At 47.2% G+C, this 21,023-nt stretch overlaps 1 protein-coding gene across 4 annotated transcripts in view; it reads right to left on the bottom strand.

Annotated features, from left to right (window-relative positions):
- Positions 1-21,023, bottom strand: part of TNK2 (tyrosine kinase non receptor 2) — a 79,561-nt gene that overhangs the window by 13,801 nt on the left and 44,737 nt on the right. For 3 of the 4 annotated variants that reach the window (XM_081956076.1, XM_081956077.1, XM_081956075.1), the window contains exons 5-9: positions 19,889-20,041; positions 18,668-18,945; positions 17,734-17,860; positions 16,853-16,999; positions 15,704-15,798 (exon numbers count right to left, since the gene is read on the bottom strand). In XM_081956076.1, the coding sequence (XP_081812202.1) occupies positions 15,704-15,798; positions 16,853-16,999; positions 17,734-17,860; positions 18,668-18,945; positions 19,889-20,041 (800 nt within the window). Of the gene's footprint in view, positions 1-15,565; positions 15,594-15,703; positions 15,799-16,852; positions 17,000-17,733; positions 17,861-18,667; positions 18,946-19,888; positions 20,042-21,023 lie in introns of all 4 variants that reach the window. The other variant, XM_081956078.1, reaches the window with a different exon arrangement.

Raw genomic sequence — 21,023 nt, 5'->3', positions numbered from 1 at the left:
ACTACTTAGAAAACCACCAGAGGACCACATCTGATCGGTTAAAGACAGGTTTTGCTGGCCATTTTTTTAAAAAACCAAACCCTCAAAATCAGCCATCCCGTTTGCCATTTGCAAAAAAAATAAGAAAGGGGAGCCATCTCTCCAATAAACCATAGTTTGCCCGAAGCTTAATCCTGGGATTGTCTTAGCTTCTTCATGCAAGGTCCCCTTTTCTCTCTTTCTCTGCCCACGCTGAGTAATAACTTGGCAAGGTTTGCCAGGAAGGTAAACAGGAAGCATGGGCAGCGCCAGCCGGCCGGCCTGTAAAGAATGAGTCACAGGTAACCTCAGGAGACAGCCTCCCCCGGGGAAGGAACCAGGCCTGGTGTGGGGCACAAAGGCCCAGCTGTCCACCGGCTCTTCCCCCCCAACGGTCATAAGTTTGCCAAAAACAAAATAAATTAAAAAGAAGCATTTGCTCTGCAGATTCATTTATGGCAGACTGCAAATCTGCCTTTTTGTCGGTTTCTGTGGGGCGCCTGAAGACGGTTTCTAGTCTCCCCCGGTGCACCAGGGTGACTGCAAGGGGGCTCCTAATCGGCCTGCGTTTAATCCCCACATTTAATCCATTTCATTCATTCATTGGGAACTTTCAAAGATCTTTGGACTTCAAGTCCCAGAATTCCCCAGTGAGCCACACTTGTTTTTTTACCCACTGAAGGGGAGAGATTGCAGAGGAAGGGATTACGGAGTAAGATTCAGTTCCAGAAGAATCTGAATATTACTCCGTATGGGATTTATTGTATAATTGGCTAGAGGAAAGGGGGAGGAAAGCAGGAAAGGAAAAAAAAGAAAGGAAGGAAGATCAACAAATCAATAGACAACTACAAAACCGGAAAACGATTAAAAGATCGAAAAATGACTGTAGCAAATAAATATTATACAAAATGACTTAAATGTGGTAAACTGTTATACATAGAATAAATAGAATGAAAAAAATGTATGAAATAATATAAATGCACACAAATATATAAAGTTATAGTTATAAAAGATTATTTGTATAGATCAGGGGTGTCCAAACTTGGGAACTTTAAGACTTGTGGACTTCAACTCCCAGAATTCCCCAGCCAGCCATGCTGGCTGGGGAATTCTGGGAGTTGAAGTCCACAAGTCTTAAAGTTCCCAAGTTTGGACACCCCTGGTATAGATAAAAGAATCACAACAGATACATAAAAAAATGTAATGTGTTGGAAAGATGTGAAGTTTGCACAAACCAAAATAATAATAATAAAAAAAACGAGAGAGGAAGCTACGCTGGCTGGGGAATTCTGGGAGTTGAAGTCCACGCACAGTTCCTGAAGTTGGCGAAAACTGATTTAGCGATTGTCTGCAGGCAAACGAAGGTCAAAAAAGTCAAAATGGTGGCAAACCAAAACTCCGTCCCTTCTTTTTCTTTCGCTTGCCCCTGCTCTTTTTTTTTTTTTTTTTTTTTACTTTTTTGACCTCCCGTGCCTCAAACACCTCTTGGCTTAACTTGGCCTGTTAAAAATTTGCAAGGACATTAAGCTTCGTTAGCCTTAAACCAGGTTCGTTTTTGAGGCTTGGAGCGTTCCGCTTGGTCGCTTTGTGAGTCAGCAAACAGGTTGATCTGTACCCAGGTAGAGTGCCTTGGGGGAAGGCAGCTCTACTGGTTTAACTGGAGCTGGAAAGGAAAACTCACCAGCAACATTCACTCGAAGTTTCTCCTACCTTGTGCAGATATTCCTCGACATACAGCCCGTTCGTTTACCAACTGTTTGAAGTTATAACAGCACTGAAAAAAGTGTTTTATAGCCGTTTTTCACACTTATGACCATTGCAGAATCCCCCATGGTCACGCGATTGAGCCAAACACTTGACTCGTACTTATGACGGTGCAGTGATCCCCTTTTGCGACCTTCTGCCAAGCCAATGGGGAAGTTGGATTCACTTAAGAGTTGTGTTACTAACTTTGAACAACTGCAGTTGTTAAGTAACACGGCGACAATGGCAAGAAAGGTGGTAAAATGGGACAAAACTCACAACACTTTTCTTGCTTAGAAATTCTGGACTCAATTGCAGCCTTTAAGTCCAGGACTAGCTATATTTCAGATTTAAAAAATGCTTTGCAAAATATTGAAAACCTGTTGCAGAGGATCAAACTGATCCCCAGTCAGGGCAGACCCATGGGATCTGTAGTCCTGCAGATTAAAAAGATAGGAAATTTAACAGGATAACAGAGTTGGAAGGGACTGTGGAGATCCTCTAGTCCAACCCCCCCCCCCCCCGCTCAAGGAGACCCTCTATCATTTCAGATAAATGGTTGTCCAGCATCTTCTTTAAAAACTTCCAGTGTTGGAGCATCCACAACTTCTGGTGGCAGGTAGTTCCACTGGTTAATTGCCCTCACTGTCAGGAAATTCCTCCTTAATTCCAGGTTGCTTTTCTCTTTGTTTAGTTTCCATCCATTGCTTCTTTACCTGCCTTCAGGTAATTTGGAGAATAGGTAGACCCCCTCCTCTTCGTGGCAGCCCCTCAAATATTACCAGATTGCTATCCTGTCACCCCAAGTCCTTCTTTCCATTAAACGAGACACCCCCCAATTCCAGCAATTTGAAAGGAACGTAAAAGCAAGGCCTATTTGCTTAGCGTCCTTCGCTCACAGCATACCTGGGCTTGTCCTATCTCTAAGAAACCAGGTGACACTGTAAGTCAGGATTAGGCAAAGATTCCCCTCACACGTACGGGCTAGTTGTTCCCGACTCTAGGGGGCGGTGCTCATCTCCGTTTCAAGCCAAAGAGCCGGCGATGTCCGAAGACGTCTCCGTGTCATGTGGCCGGCATGACTCAACTCCCGAAGGCGCACGAAACGCTGTTCCCTTCCCACCAAAGGTGGTCCCTATTTTTCTACCTGCATTTTCTACGAGCTTTGGAACTGCCAAGTTGGCAGAAGCTGGGACAAGTCACGGGAGCTCACTCCGTTACGTGGCGCTAGGGATTCAAACCGCCGACCTTTCTGATTGACGAGCTCAGCGCCTTAGCCACTGAGCCACGATGTCGCTACAAATCAGGATTAGCAGGAGGTAAATGCTAGGGACTAAAGTCCGGCATGTCCCGCGCAGGAGAGGCCTTTCACGATAAACAGCCCCATTCGAGGAAGGAAATCATCAGCCGGATGAAACAGCCTGCAGCCTTGGGAATCGGAGAGGGAAAGATGGGGTTCAAGTATCTTGGGGAAACTCCGTCTGCTCAGGGGTCCAGACCCCCCCCAACACCCCTACCCTACTCACACCTACTCCTGAGAGATTTGGGAACATGCAAAGGGTGCAAAGGGTGCGTGAGATAACTCCAGTACAAAATCTAATCTGTCACAATGGAGGGATTTTTGGCATGCTTCTGCAGACGTTTCGTCGCCACACTAGTTACTGTTATCAGTGCTAGAAGGGAGAGGGGGTTTGTGGAGTGGAGGAAGAAGTAAAGGGGGGGAGGAGGAAGACAAACTTGGGGTCCTTGGTGTTCTCTGAGCTGGGTGGTTTTTTTGCAGACGTTTCACCACCCAAGTAGTGAATATGATCAGGGCCAAAAGTGAGGGGAGGGGTGAGGAGAGGGGGAAAAAGGAGTGATGTGAAGGGGGAGGAAGACGATTGTTGGGTCCTTGGTGTCTGAGCTGGGTGGTTTTTTTGCAGCTACTTCATAACCCAATTAGATAATATCAGTATCAAAGGTGAGGGGGGGGGGAGGAGAAGTGAGGGGAGGAGGAAGAGGGGGAGGAAGAGGAGGAGGAGGAAGAGGGGGAGGACTGTGGGGTCCCTGGAGCTCTCTGAGCTGGGTGGGTTTCCTGCAGACATTTCATGGCCCAACTAGGGAACATCATCAGTGCCAGGAGGGAGTGGGGTTTCTGGAGAGAAGAGGAGGGGGAGAGAAGGAGAAATGGTGATGGTATTGGAGGAGGGAGAAGAGAAGGAAAGGGGGGGGGGAGAAATGATGGTAGAGAAGGAGGGAGGTGGAGGAGGAGGATTGTGGGGTCCTTGGTGCTCTCTGAGCTGGGTGGTTTTCTTGCAGACATTTCACGACCCAACTGGGGAACACCATCAGTGCCAGAAGGAAGGAGGGGGTTGCTCTCTCTCTCTTGTTGTCAAAATGTACGGTCATCACATTGTGATGTGAAGTCATGCCACTGGGCGGCAACGCCAAGACGCAACGACACTGCTCACTGCTCCAGCCCAGAACAACCCACAAACGGTCCGCAGGCAACCTCACCCGGTCAGTTTCCAGTTTTGGGAGGATGCTGATTTGCTGAAAGGCTAACAGCCACGAAATCGTGGGAGGCTCACTTACTTAACCTCACCACTCAACGGTGCATGTTTCGGTCCCAATTATTGTCGTAAGTTGAGGACCATCAACGCAGCTCTTAGCAGTAACCACGTCCAAAACAAAAAACCTTCTAACAGTCATGGTTTTCTTTTATGGGGCGTTAGCAAGGAAGGCATGGCAACAGATTAAACACACGGTAGGACTATCCAGTTATGAATGTGAATTTAGCTCACTCTGCAAGTAGTCCTCGAATTACAACCATTTGTTTAGTGACGGTTTGAAGTTACAATTGCACTGGGAAAAAAAAAGATTTTGGGCCATTTTTCACACTTACGACCATTGAGCATCCCCATGGTCAAGGGATCAAATTTCAGAGGCTTGGCAACTGACCTGTACTTATGACGGTCGCAGGGGACACGTGATCCCCTTTTGCGACCTTCTGACAAGCAAATTCAATGGGGAAGCCGGATTTGCTTAACAACCGGGTACTCACTTATCAACTGCAGCGATTCGCCGATCAGCTGTAGCAAGGAAGGTCGTAAAATGAAGCAAAGCTCACTTAAGAACTGCCTCGGTTAGCAACGGGAATTCTGGGCTCGACTGGGATTGTAAGTTGAGGACGATGTCCATGATCCAATTCCACTTGTGTTGGGAAGCAGAGGTAGGATTGAAAATCCTATCTTAAAAATTAAAACTGTCTTTTGCATCTTTCTCGAAAAAAAATAATAATCAATACAATACAATACAATACAATACAATAGCAGAGTTGGAAGGGACCTTGGAGGTCTTCTAGTCCAACCCCCTGCCTAGGCAGGAAACCCTATACCGTTTCAGACAGATGGCTATCCAACATCTTCTTAAAGACTTCCAGTGTTGGGGAAACTTCTGGAGGCAATTTCTGTTCCACTGGTTGATTATTCTCACTGTCAGGAAGTTTCTCCTCAGTTCTAAGTTGATTCTCTCCTTGATTAGTTTCCACCCATTGCTTCTTGTTCTGCCCTCAGGTGCCTTGGAGAATAGTTTGACTCCCTCTTCTTTGTGGCAACCCCTGAGATATTGGAACACTGCTATCATGTCTCCCCTAGTCCTTCTTTTCATTAAACTAGACGTACCCAGTTCCTGCAACCGTTCTTCATATGTTTTAGTCTCCAGTCTCCTAATCCTCTTTGTTGCTCTTCTCTGCACTCTTTCTAGAGTCTCCACATCTTTTTTTACATCATGGTGACCAGAACTGAATGCGGTATTCCAAGTGTGGCCTTACCAAGGCCTTATAAAGTGGTATTAACCCTTCATGTGATCTTGATTCTATCTCTCTGTTGATGCAGCCTAGAACTGTGTTGGCTTTTTGGGGAGCTGCTAATTAGTGTTTTTTCCTAAAGTTTCAGCAAATCTGCCCCTCAAACCATCTTAAAAGGATGATGGTTAGCTGCAACTCCATCTCGGATTAAGCCCAAATGGGGTTTTGGAGAATCAATGAAGGAAGTTTGCTCACGTCCCCTTAAAATTTTTTGCATCCAGTCCCTTTTCCCAGCAATACACATATTCCGCTACAAAAACAACCCTGCAAGGTAGGCCAAGCTGAGAGGCAGAGAGGCCCCGCAGGATGCTTGGCTGAGGGAAGACTTGAATCCAGGTGTCTGCATTCCCGCATCAACAGCCGACCACTACACAACACTACCGCCCCCAAAAAGCTACGTTTTGCAACTGGGTCAGAACTTGAATGCCGCGAGCGTTTCCATAAAAGGAAAAGCGAGGCGAGAGGGTCAGGCAATAAATTTCGTAATGAATGAATGAATGTGAAATCCATGAAAGAAAGAAAGGAGGAGGGAAGGAAAGAAAGAAAGGGAAGGGAGAGGAGAAAGAGAAAAAGAGAAAGAAAGAAAGAGAGCAGAAAGAAAGAGAGAGAGGGTAAAAGAAATAAAGAGAAAGGAAAGAAAGAAAGAAAGAAAGAAAGAAAGAAAGAAAGAAAGAAAGAAAGGGGAAGGGACAAAGAAAGAAAGAAGGAAAGGGAGAGGAGAAAGAAAAAGAAAGAAAGAGAGAGAAAGAGAGAGGGAAGGGAGAAAGAAAGAAAGGGAAGGGAGAGGAGAGAGAGAGAGAGAAGCGAAGAAAAGGAAGAAAGAAAGAAAGAAAGAAAGAAAGAAAGAAAGAAAGAAAGAAAGAAGGGAGGGAGGGGAGAAAGAGAGGAGGAAGAAAGAAAGAAGGAATGAGAGAAGGAAAGGGAGAGGAGAAAGAAAGGAAGAGAGAGAGAGAGAAAGAGAGGGAATGGAAGGCAGAAAGAAAGAAAGAAAGAAAGAAAGAAAGAAAGAAAGAAAGAAAGAAAGAAAGAAAGAAAGAAAGGGAAGGGAGAGGAGAAAGAGAGAGAAGGGAAGAAAAGGAAGAAAGGAAGAAAGAAAGAAGGGAGGGGAGAAAGAGAGAAGGGAGAAAGGAAGAAAGAAGGAAGGAGAGAAGGAAAGGGAGAGGAGAAAGAAAAGGTAGAAATAGGCAAATAGGTAGGTAGCTAGATTGATACATAATAGATAGATAGATAGATAGATAGGTAGGTAGGTAGGTAGGTAGGTAGGTAGGTAGATAGATAAGACAGACAACCCAATTGAACATTTATGTTGTTAAGCGAGACAGTGGAGTGAATTTCGCCCCCTTTTACGACCTTTTCTAGCCACTGTTAAGTGAATCACTGCAGTGGTTGTTACCCGTATGGTTGTTAAATGAATTGACTTTGCTTGCCAGAAGCTCATAAAAGGGGATCATGTGACCCCCCCCCGCTCCCGGACAGTGAGACCGTCATAAAGACGAGTCAGTTGCCAAGCGTCTGAATTTTGATCCCGTAATAACCACGGGGATGCTGCAGTGGTTGTACGTGTGGGAAAACAGTCCTAAGTCGCTTTTTTCAGCGCTGTTATAACTTTGAACGGTCCCTAAACGAATGGTCGTAATCTGAGGACTACCTATATGGACTATCTGTGGTCTAACAGTAGTTTAGTGTCCGGCGAGCGTTAACTTGGGGGGGAAAGAAGGTTTAAAACAATCAGAGATAGTTTTGGCTAGAATTTGCTTACAGAAATTTCCAGGAATGTATTGGGCGAGGTTGACAGGTAGTCCTCGACTTACAACAGTTCATTTAGTGACCGTTTAAAGTTACAACGGCAGTGAAAAAAGGTGAGTCATGACCATTTTTCATAGTTACGATTTTTGCAACATGCCCCGTAATCCAAATCCAGTTGCTTGGCAACACGTTCCTATTTATGACAGTCGCATTGTCACTCTCTCAATCAAAACTAATGGGGAAGCCAGGTTCATTTAACGGCCAATGTTCCTAACCGAACAAAGGCACTGATTCACTTAACAACTGTGCAAAGGTCGTAAAACGGGAAAAAAAACTAAGAAATGTCTCACTTAACAACCAAAATGTTCGGCTCCATCGGGATTGTAAGTCGAGGATAACTTATATATTGTGCCGAATTCAGAAATGCACCCAATAAAAGATTTCCTCAAACATTAAAAAATATTAAACCCGATTCTGGTTTTTCTTCCCCCTCCCTCCCCGTCACCCCACCCCCCCAATGACCCACCGGCAGAGTTCATACAACACGCGTGTTCAGGTCAGACCGATCCCCCAGGGAACGCATTCAGACAACAGGTTAACTTTACCCAGCCTTAGTTGTCAAAGCATTTACAAATAACTCCATATAAATTCCTTAAATAAATAAATAAATGAACAAACCCAGGTTCGGGGGTCTCTTGTGTTTGAACTCAATCCTTTTGGGGGTATCAGCCATGCCAACAACCCTTGTGCCAATCCAGAAAGGGGGAAAATTGCATTAAGAGTTGTTAACGTAATTTTGCCCCAAAGTCCATCTTTCGTTAACTGTGCTAACACAAATTGCCAATTCACATTGTCAAACGCCTTCTGCGCGTCTAAGAAAATCAACGCCATTTGCTTCTCTGGATGTGCTTCGTAGTCCTCCAAGGTATTCAAGATTATTCTCGTGTTGTCTTTAATTTGTCTCCTAGGTGTAAAAAAAACCCCCGTAATATTTTGATTTGCATGTATGAATTGATTTAAAAATCGTTTTAGCCTTTCTGCAATTATTGACGCACATATTTTATAACCCGCATTTAACAAGGATATTGGCCTGTCATATTTTTTTTTATTTGTTGTAAAACTGGAGCTCCTTTCGGTATGAGAGTAATATATGCTTCCATCCATTCCCTACCTTTGCCTCTAACAAAAGTTCATTAAATCCTTCCAACATTGGTTGGCTCAAAGTTTCGTGCAGTTCTTTATAAAGTTCAGCTGGTAGACCATCCAGTCCGGGTTGTTAATGTAATTTTCGCGAAGCTTCTTCTCCGGTTACATTATACTGCTAACCAGGGCATTACAAAACCTTCACCAGACCAATCCTCGAATACAGCTCGTCTGCCTGGAATCCGCACTGTACGTTGGACATTAACGCAATCGAGCGAGTCCAGAGGTATTTCGCGAGAAGAGTCCTCCGCTCCTCTGCTCACAATAGAATCCCTTAAGCCACCAGGCTTGAAATTTTGGCCCTGGACAAACTAGAACTACGCCGACCTGACCTAAGCTTAGGACACAGAATTGTCTGCTATAACGTCCTACCTGTCAGCGACTCCTTCAGTTTCAACCACAATAATACCGGGGCAAACAATCGATACAAACTCAAGGTAAACCGCTCCAAACTCAATTGCAGAAAATGCGGCTTCAGCCACAGAGTGGTCAACGCCTGGAATGCTCTACCCGACTCCGTTGTTACATCCTCAAACCCCCAAAACTTCAACCTTGAACTGCCTAATGTGGACCTCATCCCTTAAGAGGTCCGTAAAGGGGGCCTGCATAAGCGCATCAACGTGCCTTCCGTCCCTGTCCTACGGTCCCCATTTATTCGTACTCATTTCTTTTTTTAAAAAAAAACAAATCCTTTTTATTCAGGATTTTTAAACATTAAAATCACAATTACACTTTCCGCTATGGCTATTCTTTTTGTCCAATTTCTAATTTTCCATTCCACGTACTCATTTCTTACGTATATACGTATACCTGCTTATAAGTTATATGTTGTTATATTCCTACTTCTTTTCTCATGCATGCTTGACAAACCAAAATAAATCAATCAATCAAAAACAGCAAAGGGAATAGCAGCAGAGGAATAGAATTGGAAGGGACCCTCGGAGGTCCTCTAGTCCAACCCGCTTCTCAGCAGAGAAGTGTCCTCTTCTCTTCTTTCATCCTGCCATCCCACCACCCCAAACCCCCACCTGTCCCCAGCAGGGTCACCTGTCCTGGGAAATTCATCCCCGCGAATCCAGGCTTCCGAGGATCCAGGATTATAAGCCGGCTTGTTCTCAGCCTGCCATTTCAACCTGTCTGCCTCTCTCTCTCCCTCTCTCTCTCTCTCTCTCTCTCTCTCTCTCTCTCTCTATCTCTCTCTGCTGGGAAAACCCGGCTGTTTCTGTGCAGTGCATCACTCCGGGCACGGCAAGGCATGCCGTGATGTAATCTGGGCGGGGGCGGGCGGACACCGTCAAGATTGGCATCCAACTCCACCCAGCCCTTTGCTGGCTCCGGTTGCAAACCGCCTCCCTGCAATTAAGGACGTAACACCCATAGCTGAGCTGGAAGCCGCCAAGCCCTCAAGACACACAATCTGGCCCAGGAGGTGACTAACAGCTGGCTTGTGCCGGAAGGCAGGGAGGGAGGGAGGGGGCAGCCAGCTAGGGTCCTTTCCCCCCCCCCTCTTTCACAAAAAACTCCCAAGGTTCGGTCTGCTTCAGCCTCTCTCTTTCAATTTTTTGCAACCGTTCGGAATGACAGAGTTGGAAGGGACCTTGGAGGTCTTCTAGTCCAACCCCCTATCGCGTTTCCGATAAATGGCTGTCCAATCTCTTCTTAAAAGTCTCCAGTGTTGGAACATTCACAACTTCTGGTGGGAAGTAGTTCCACTGGTTAATTGTCATAACTGTCAGGAAATTTCTCCTTAGTTCCAGGTTGCTTCTCCTCCTTGATTAGTTTCCATCCATTGCTTCTCGTTCTACACTCAGGTCCTTTGGAGAACAGCTTGACTCCCTCTTATTTTGGGCAGCCCCTCAAAAATTGGAAGGTTGTTATCATGTCACCCCTGGTCCTTCTTTTCATTAAATGAGACATACCCGATTCTCCCCAGCTTCACGCTCTCCCTGCAGTGTGGAGCTGAGCAGAAGTTATAATCACACCCATGAGGGGTGGGGGTGGACAGGAGGGTCCCAAGAGATCCAGATATTGAGGTCGGCCACAATGAAGACATAAGGAAAGTTGTCATAACTCACTAAATCAGTGTTTCTCAAACTTGGCCACTTTAAGACATGGGGATTTCAGCCAGCATCGCAATCACCAGGAGACGGCGAGTTCTAGTCCAGTCTTAGGCATGAAAACTGGCTGGGTGTCTTTGGGTCAATCACCAAGAGACGGTGAGTTCTAGTCCTGCCTTAGTCACGGGAGCCAACTGGGAAGCCAGTTCCTTTCTCTAATTTAAATGACTAACTTAAGAAAGGCAACGATTCACTTAGCAACGGTGGCAAGGAAAGTTGTAAAATGGGGCAAAACCCACTTAATAAATCTTTCACTTAGCAACATACATTTTGGGCTCGATTGTGATAATTTGCAGGCCACCTGCACTTGGGGGAGTTCTTCAAGAAAAGACAAGACAAACATGCCCCAAACGGTTTGAAGACATCTGCACAAGGCATTGAGGGTGGACTAGAAGACCTCTACGGTCCCTTCCAATCCTACGTTTCCAAGATTCAAAGTTCTGGCTAATTGAGGCTGCTGAACTCATCTGATACACTCCACCCAGGAAGCATGGAGAGACTTTCACTGTGTGCCAAAGTCAACAGCTGGCACCTCTCCAGAGTTAAGGGGGTGAGTCACAGTGACGTCAAATCCACACCTCTGCTTCTGCACGGAGGACGGCATGAAGGACGTGGCTGAGGGCTCAGCTTCCACTTTCAGAATCAGAATCAAAAAAGAGCTGGAGGGGACCTTGGAGGTCTTCTAGTCCAACCCCCTGCTCAAGCAGGAAATCCTAGGACGTTCCAGACGAGTGGCTGTCCAGTCTGTACTTAAAAACCTCCAGTGATGAAACACCCACAACTTCTGGTGGCAAACAGTTCCACTGGTTGTTTTCACTGTCAGGAAATTTCTCCTTAGTTCCAGATTGCTTCTCTCCTTGATTACTTTCCATCCATTGCTTCTTGTCCTGCCTTCCGGCGCTTTGGAAAATATATTGACTCTCTCTTCTTTGTGGCAACCCCTCAAATATTGGAAGACTGTTCTCATGTTACCCCGGTCCTTCTCTTCACTAGACTAGCCCTGCCCAATTCCAGCAACCGTTCTTCATATAGAATAACAGAGTTGGAAGGGACCTTGGAGGTCTTCTAGTCCAACCCCCTGCCTAGGCAAGAAACCCTATACCATTTCAGACAGATGGCTATCCAACATCTTCTTAAAGACTTCCAGTGTTGGGGCATTCACAACTTCTGGAGGCAACTTCTGTTCCACTGATTAATTGTTTTCACTGTCAGGAAATTCCTCCTCAGTTCTAAGTTGCTTCTCTCCTTGATTAATTTCCATCCATTTTCCTACCCTCAGGTGCCTTGGAGAATAGTTTGACTCCCTCTTCTTTGGGGCAACCCCTGAGATATTGGAAGACTGCTATCATGTCTCCCCTAGTCCTTCTTTTCATTAAAATAGAAATCTCAACATCTTTTTTGTAATGTGGTGACCAAAACTTTCTTCCCGTAAAGTTTGTGTCATCTTCCGAAGACTGGCTCAGATCCCAGAACACGCTCAGGCTGGGCTCATCAAATTCACTGGAGGCGTTCACACAACCCACTGAGGAATTAAATCTGGCTCGTGATACTAAGAAAAAGATGTAGAGATTCTAGAAAAAGTGCAGAGAAGAGCAACCGGGATGATTAGGGGACTGCAGGCTAAAACATACGATGAACTGGGCATGGCTGGTCTAGGGAAGAGAAGGACCAGGGGAGACAGGAGAGCATCTTCCAATATTTAAGGGGCTGCCACAGGGAGGAGGGGGTCAAGCTGTTCTCCAAAGCACAAGAAAGTGAAATAAAAGGAAGAAAAGAAACAGAAAGAAAGAAAGAAAGAAAGAAAGAAAGAAAGAAAAAAAGAAAGAGGAAGGGGGGATGGAAGGGAGGAAGGGAGGATGGAAGGAAGGAAGGAAAAAATAATGAAAAAGAAAAAAGAGAGACATGGCTAGCCTAGTGAAGAGAAGGACCAGGGGAGACAGGAGAGCATCTTCCAATATTTGAGGGGCTGCCCCAGAGAGGAGGGGTCAAGCTATTTTCCAAAGCACCCGAAGGCCAGAGAAGGAATAATGGATGGAAACTGAACAAGGAGAGATTCAACCTGGAAATAAGGAGGAAATTTCTGACAGGGGGAACAATCAACCCATGGAACAGAAGTTGCCTTCAGAAGTTGTGGGAGCTTTATCCCTGGAAGCTTTGAAGAAGAGACTGAACGGCCACCTATCAGAAATGGTGTAAGGTCTCCTGCTTAGGCAGGGGGTCAGACTAGATGACCTCCAAGGTCCCTTCCAATTCTGTTATTCCATATTCAATGGAACAGAAGTTGCCTTCGGAAGTTGTGGGAGCTTCATCTCTGGAAGCTTTCAAGAAGAGACTGGATTGCCATCAGTGTAAGGCCTCCTACTTGGGCGAGGGGTCGGACTACATGACCTCCAAGGTCCCTTCCAACTGTGTTATTCCAAATTCAATGGAACAGAAGTTGCCTTCAGAAGTTGTGGGAGCTTCATTCCCAGGCTTTCAAGAAGAGGCTGCCACCTGTCAGAAATGGTGTATGGTCTCCTGCTTAGGCAGGGGGTTGGACTAGATGACCTACAAGGTCCCTTCCAACTCTATTAATCTGCCATCTAGCCGTAATAAAAAAAAAGATCTGAGTTTTCCTAAAGTTAACAATTAAAATTAGTTTTAAACTCCCTTTCTGTTGTCTTATGAACCCTTAGGAAAGGAAGGCCACTGGATACAGGGAAAATGTTATTTGAAGGCAAGAATTATTACGCTTTGAATGTACAGGCAAGTCCTCGTCTTACAACAACTTGTTTAGTGACCATTCGAGGTTAGAAGTCCTGAAAAAAGGTTATTAGAACTGTTTTTCACATTTACGACCGTTGCAGTATTCCCACATAGTCACGCAATTGAAATTCAGATGCTTGGCAATTGACTCATACTTATGACGGTTGCCGTGTCCCGGGGTCACGCGATCCCCTTTTGCGACCTTCCGACAAGCCGAATCAACAGGGAAGCCGGATTCACTGAACAACCTTGTTACTGACTTAACAATTGCAGTGACTCATTTAACAACGGGGGCAAGAAAGTTCATAAAACGGGGCAAAGCTCACTTAAACAAGGTTCTCACTTAGCAACATAAATTTTGGGCTCGATTGCGGTCATAGGTAGAGAGGACTACCATCCTGGCCCACCTGGGCACTCAGGAAATGTGGGAGTAGAACTCTCATACTTTTGGAAACCATTCAATTAGTACAACAGGTCCTTCGCCCCCAGCCCCTTCTTATATGAGTTGGAGCCCCTCACCCAACCAGGCTGTCTGTAAAACTAGGGCACTGGGAAGGGATAGAGGAGGGGAGAGGAAGAGGAGAAAGAATGGTGGTAGTGAATGAAGGGAGGAGGAGGAAGAATAAGGAGGAGGAGATTACAAGGAGAAGGAAGAGGAGAAGGAAAAGGAAAGGATTGAAAGAAAGAGAGGAGGAAGAGGAGGACTGTGGGGTCCTTGGTGCTCTCTGAGCTTGGTGGTTTTTTTGCAGACGTTTCATGACCCAACTAGGTAACATCATCAGTGTTAGAAGGGAGTGGGGTTTATGCAGTGAAGGAGGGGGAGATGGGGAGTGGGAGTAGGACCGTGGGGTCCTTGGTGCTCCCTGAACTGGGTGGTTTTTTTTGCAGACGTTTCATGACCCACCTATGTAACATCATCAGTGCTAAAAGGGAGTGGGATTTGCTGGGAGGAAGAGGAGGAGTGGAAGGGGAGGACGACAATTGGGTGACACCTTTGTAGTACCACCTCTGCTATGAAAGCCAGCTGCTGGGTGACTTTCGGCCAATCACCAGGAGGCTGGGAGTTCTAGTCCCATGTTAGGTATAAAAGCCGACTGGGTGAACTTTGGCCAATCACCCAGGAAAAAAAAATTAAGTTGTAGTTCCATCTTTCCGGCATGAAAGCTGACTTGCTCACGATGGACCAATCGCTAGGAGATGGTGAGTTCTAGTCCCGCTTTAGGCATGAAAGGGGCTGGGTGTTGTGGCCCGCCATCGGCCATCGGAACTGGCAGCAGATTGGGACAGTGAGGAGGTTGGGGAGGAAGATGGGACAGTCCTGGAGTCTGGGGAAGGCTCGGACGAGGGCTCTGTGTCGGAGGCAGAGAGGGGGCCAGGGCCGTCTGACAGTTATCAGCTGCCTTCAGAGTTGGATATCAGTGGGGCAGAAGAACAGCTGGAACCTGTTCCCAGTGTGCGCATGCGCAGAGTTGCCAGACAAAGGGAACAGCTAAGGAACAGGGGTCGGTCGACTCAGGAGTAAGGCCACAGGTGGACGGTGAATGGCCCCTCCCATAGGGAATAAAAGAGGAGCGAAAGGGGAGTGGAGTTTGCAGGAGATCTAAATGAGGGGTGAAGATCCGTTCCTGACAACTGTCCCTCCTGGCAAATGTATTATCAACTGGTTATTTTAGGGGTTTTTTAATTTATTGTGTCTATTTTAGGGGTTTAAAAACTTATATTTATATTAGCTTTGTACAGTTCTTTTAATTGCATTTTAACCTCCTCCATGCCAACTGTACATATTTAACTTTTTTATTGTATTTTGTTATATTCTGTATGGACTGTACACCGCCCCGAGTCCCTTTTGGGAGAGGGGGCGGTCTAGAAGCATCAAATATAAATAAATAAATAAATAAATAAATAAATAAATAAATATAAGGAATTGCTGCTACAGCATGGCGTTTGGAAGATATCGGCTTGGCAGCTCTCCAAGCCTGATCAAGGTCTGTGGTTGTGAAATCTCTTGAAAGACTGTCGGCCGGGACTTTGCTGGAGAGGAATTCCCTTTAAAGCTAAATAAAGGAGGTTTTATCGGGACGAGGAGTCGGCTTCGTGATCTCGGGAAGCCTCGGTCAGAACACTGGGAGAGTTTAGGCCAGTTTACCTTTCTCAGCCCATCCAACCTCGCAGGGCTGTTGTTATGGGGAAAGAGAAAGAGGAAGCAGCGTAAGGTGTGTCTGGTACGTTGAGCTGTGTGTGCAAATAATGAAGTCGGGATTAAAGATAAAATGATAAGGAATACCTTCCTTCGATGACTGTAATTATATCGTTCATCTGGATCAAAAGTTTGTCTGGTTCTTCGAAATCCTGCAGAGCCCGCATATCTGTGGGCTGAGCCTGGGAGAGAGAGTGAAGATTGACAGGTGTCATCTCTGAACCAAACTACGGGTATTCTTCGATTTACAACAGGTTCGTTTAGCGACCTTTCGACGACCAGTCAGCCTAACAAAGGCACTGAAAAAGGTCACTTTTTCACCGTTTTCTCCACACTTATAACCGTCGCCAACGTCCCTACGGTCAGACTCTTGACAAATGACTCGTATTTATGACAGTGGCGGTGTCCGGGGGAGGTGGATATCACATGAGTCCCCTTTTGCGACCTTCTGACAAGCAAAGTCGGTGGGGAAGCCAGATTCGCTTAACGACCGTGTTACCTGCTTAACAACTAGTCAGAATCAGCAGAGCCGGAAGGGACCTTAGAGGTCTTCTAGTCCAGCCCTCTGCTAAAGCAGCAGACTCTATACCATTTCAGACAATCTCTTCTTTAAAACCTCCAGGGATTCACTTAACAACTGTGGCAGAAAAAAGTCGTAAAATGGGGGCAAAACGCACTTAAATGTCTCATTCAGCAACAGAAACTTTGGGCTCCGTTGTGGTCGTAAGTCGAGTACGCAGGCTGCTGCATTTTGAACCCATGAAAGGTGTCAACTAGCAAAGCATTCCTGGCCTGCTCTCGAGTTGCCATAGTCAAGAGGGGGTCAAACTGACGGAGCAGCCCCAGGACAGCGGCCGCAACCAGAACCACATTCCACGCAGACTTTTCTCAAGGCTGTATCCCAGGTTACCTGAAACAGGCGGAGGGGCGTGATCTCTACAGCCTGTGAAAATGCTTTGTTGGGGATTGTGATTTATGACACACCCTGGGGGGAGGTAGAGAAATGTGGTCATAGTTGGGCCGTAAATTGTGTGAGGTCAGAGCTGCCTTCACTTGGGGACCTGCGGACATGTTGCTCCTAATAAATAACTGGATTTCTTTTGAAGCTTGGCTCGAGGCTCATGACAAAAGGTTTTGGATAGCTTTCAAGGGCCGCCCCACACGGAGGGCATGGCAGTAGTCAAGACGGGAAGCGATCTGAGCGTGGGTGATGGTGACCAGGTCTTTGCTGCTTACCTCCAGGAGGAAATCCCGCAGAGCCACGAAGGTGGGCCGATCTTCCGGTTTGTGTGCCCAACACTGCAACATGACGTTGTAAATATCCTGCGGACAATCTTCGGGTCGGGCGAGTTGCTCGCCCTCCTTATCGATCTTGTGCAGGATCTTATGGGGGGGAAAGCAAGATTTAGGAGAGCCAGTCGGTTGTCAAGGTTGGAAAGTTGCCAGATCCAGCCTGGGAAGCGTTACAGACAGTCCTCGACTTACGAACGTTCGTTTAATGACCATTCCAAATTACAAAGGCAGGGAAAAGAAGGAACTTATGCAGTCTCCCCGTGATCAAGGACAGGCAGTCCTCGACTTACGACAGTTCATTTAGTGACCGAAGTTACAACGGCCACCAAAAGAAGTGTCTTATGACCATGTTTCATAGTTACAACCATTGCCACATCGGCAAGGTCAATCAAAATTCATACGCTTGGCACCTGGTTCATACTTATGACGGTTGCAGAGTCCCAGGGTCAGGTGATCCCCTTTTGTGACCTTCTGAGCAGCAAAGTCAATGAGGAAGCCCGATTCACTTAACAGCCGGGTTACTAATTTATCAACTGCGGCGATTCACTTAACAACTGTGGCCAGGAAACTCGTAAAATCAGGCAAAACTCACTTAACAACTCTCGCGTAACAACAGAAATGTTGGGCTCGATTACGGTCATAAGTTGAGGACTTCTGGCAATAAAAATTCAGCCGCTAAGCAACGGACTCATATTTATGAAATGGGGGGGGAGAACTCAACTCAATTGCCTCGCTTAGGAGACAGACATTTTGGGGTCTGCTTTGGTCATAACTCGAGGACTGTCTACACACGCACACGCACACACACCCTTTCCCCGTCATACCTGGCTGCCGTTAAGGCCAACCCAAGGTTCCTGCCCGTAGGTGAACATTTCCCAGAGGGTCACCCCAAACATCCAGGTGTCACTGGCGTGGGAGAAGGTGCGCGTCTTCAGGCTTTCCGGGGCGCACCTGATCCAGGGTGGGGGGTAGCCCAGGTGGGGGAGAGAAAGCAGAAAGAGAGGTGGTCATGCCCTCGCGATCCCAAGGCCCAGACCCACTGATCCCATAATCCACTTCCAGGGTCCAAAAAGAATGGGATTCTTTGATCCCCGTCAACCTGTGAGTGAGTCCTCAATGCTTAACCTGCTCAGTTAAAGAGTCAGGGATGCATGCTCAGACTCTAGTGACGGGATGGCGAACCTATGGCACGCATGCCAAAAGCGGCAACGTCAAGCCATGTCGCCTGGCACATGCAACTGTTTGTCTTCCATGCACGCACAACAATCAGATGTCCGTCACGCACGCGGCAGTGCCGAAAACCGATGTGCGCATGGGCGCCAAAACCTGTAAGTTTGGCTTTTCCGGAGCCTGATACCTTCGCACGCGTGGCAGCCTGCATATGTGTGCCAGCCAGCTTACCGTCGGGCGCGTGCGAGTGCTAGAACCGGGAATTTTTCAGCTTTTCCGGAGTGCGGCCCCAACAAGTGTGCAACATTTCCGTACAATCTTTTCAGCACCGCTCTAGTGGTTAAGGCACAAGTCCTCCCCAGTCCTCCTCTCCCCTCCTCCTCCTCTTCTGCCTCCTTCCTCCCCATCCCACTCCCTTCTAGCACTGATGATGTTACCTAGATAGGTATCGAAACGCCTGTAAGAAAATGGGCCAGCTCAGAGGGCACCCAGGGCCCGTCATAGCAACGACAGGAGCATCACAGCGGGCGTGTGTTGTGTGAGTGCAGCCCGCTGTCCTGAGCAAGGGGGAGGGGAGGGGAGCCTCACCAGGCGAAAGGGACCTTGCGGTGCTCCTGCATGATGTAGTGGTCGTTGTTTTTGGGCAGGGCCCGCATGAGGCCGAAGTCGCCGATCTTGACCAAGTCGTTGGCCGCCAGCAGGATGTTGCGGGCGGCCAGATCGCGGTGGATGAAGCGCTTGGACTCCAGGTAGGCCATCCCGCGGGCGATCTGGATGGCGTAGTGGCAGAGGGTGGCAATCAGGAAGTGGCCCAGGTTCTTCCGCAGGCGGTCCAGCAGGGAGCCCAGTGGGGCCAGTTCGGTCACCTGGGAGGCCACAAGAAGTGGGGTTAGGAAGCCACGCCCAGGCACAAGAAGCCACGCCCACAAAACAAACCGCGTGGGTGTTGCCATTACAGGCAGGTTTAACGACTCGCTTAATGGCGGCTGGGTATGCTTAATTACTGCTGGGTATGCTTAACGACTGCCAGGACTCGCTTAACGACTGCCAGGACTCGCTTAACAACTTCTGGGTATGAACAACTGCAGGGACTCGCTTAATGACTGCTGGATATGCTGAACGACTGCCACAACTTGCTTAATGACTTCTGGTTATGCTTAATGACTGCCAGGACTCGCTTAATGACAGCTAGTATGCTGAACAACTGCCGGGACTCACTAAATGACTGCCAGTTACGCTTAGTAACTGCCAGGACTTGCTTAACGAATGCTGGGACTCACTTATAGATGACTGGGAGTCGCTTAATGACTACTGGGTATGTTTAAAGACTGTTGGAACTCGCTTAACGACCACTGGGTGTGCTGAACGACTGCCAGGACTCACTTAATGACTGCTAGGAATGCTTAACTACTGCTGAGACTTGCTTAACGACACACACTGGGTATGTTTAATGACTGCCAAGGCTCACTTAACGACTGTTGGCTATGCTTAACGACTGCCTGAATTTGCTCAATAACTGTTGGATATGCTTAACGATTGCTGGGACTTGCCTAATGACCTCTGGTTCACTTAACGACTGTCACAAAAAGTTGCAACATGAGGCGCAATCACATCGTGTCTCACTTAACAACCATCTTAAGACCCCGACTTACGGTCGTTATGTCGAGGACTATCCCTATCAAGATCAGACTGCAAGGATGAGTGAAGAAAGAGCACTGTCCCGCCTAGTGACGACCCTGCAACCCCCGGTGCCCCACGTGGCCCGCCTTTCCCCAGGGCCTTTTTGGGGAATCCCCGCGGGTCCCTCACCATCTTCATGGGGTTGGAGAGGACCACCCCGTAGAGGCGGATGAGGTTGACGTGGTCCAGGGAATGCATGGCGTTGACCTCGCGGATGAAGTCGTCCAGGGCCTCCGGCTGGTTCAGCACATCCGTCTTCAGGCACTTGACGGCCACGTTCAGCTGCGGAAGGGAAGGGGGGGGAAATCTCTCGCACCGCCGGATCTAGAATCGGATTTCCTAGACCAGGGGTGTCCAAACTTGGGAACTTTAAGACTTGTGGACTTCAACTCCCAGAATTCCCCAGCCAGCATGGCTGGCTGGGGAATTCTGGGAGTTGAAGTCCACAAGTCTTAAAGTTCCCAAGTTTGGACACCCCTGTCCTAGACCCACCAGCCAAATCAGACTTTACGCTCTCAAGCTGCCTCTTTCCCATATGTAATCCTGTGTGTGTGTGTGTGTGTGTGTGTGTGTGTCTAAACCTGGGGGGGACTCCAAATATCATCTAGTCCAGGCATTCAACCTTGGCCGCTTTGAAGACTTCTGGACTTCAACTCCCAGGATTTCCCAGCCACTAAGGAGTTTGAATTCTGGGAGTTGAAGTCCACACCTCTTAAACTTCCCTAAGTCTGCTCTTGGACAGAATTTACTCCCAGGAGTAAAACTTCTCATAAATAAAATCCGGTCCCTAGGTCCGCTCTTGGACTGAACTTAGTCCCAGGAATGTCTTCTCTTAAATAAAATCAGTCCCTAAGTCCTCTCCTGGTCTGAACTTACTCCCAGGAGTAAATCTTCTCATGAATAAAACCTGGTCCCTAACTCCTCTTGGACTGAACTTACTCCCAGGAGTAAGTCTTCTCTTAAATAAAATCCAGTCCCTAAATCTACTCCTGGTCTGAACTTACTCCCAGGAGTAAGTCTTCTCTTAAATAAAATCTGGTCCCTAAATCCACTCTTGGACTGAACTTACTCCCAGGAGTAAGTCATCTCTTGAATAAAATCCAGACCCAGCGTCTACTCCTGGTCTGAACTTACTCCCAGGAGTAAGTCATCTCTTGAATAAAATCCAGTCCCAAAGTCTACTCCTGGTCTGAACTTACTCCCAGGAGTAAGTCTTCTCTTAATTAAAATCTGGTCCTTAAGTCCGCTCTTGGACTGAACGTAC

Source organism: Natrix helvetica (genome assembly GCF_964273705.1).
Source record: "Natrix helvetica genome assembly, chromosome: 5".
NCBI classification, from domain to species: Eukaryota; Metazoa; Chordata; class Lepidosauria; order Squamata; family Natricidae; genus Natrix; species Natrix helvetica.
Note: the sequence above shows the minus strand (reverse complement) of the source record. Positions and strands in the feature narration are given on the sequence as shown.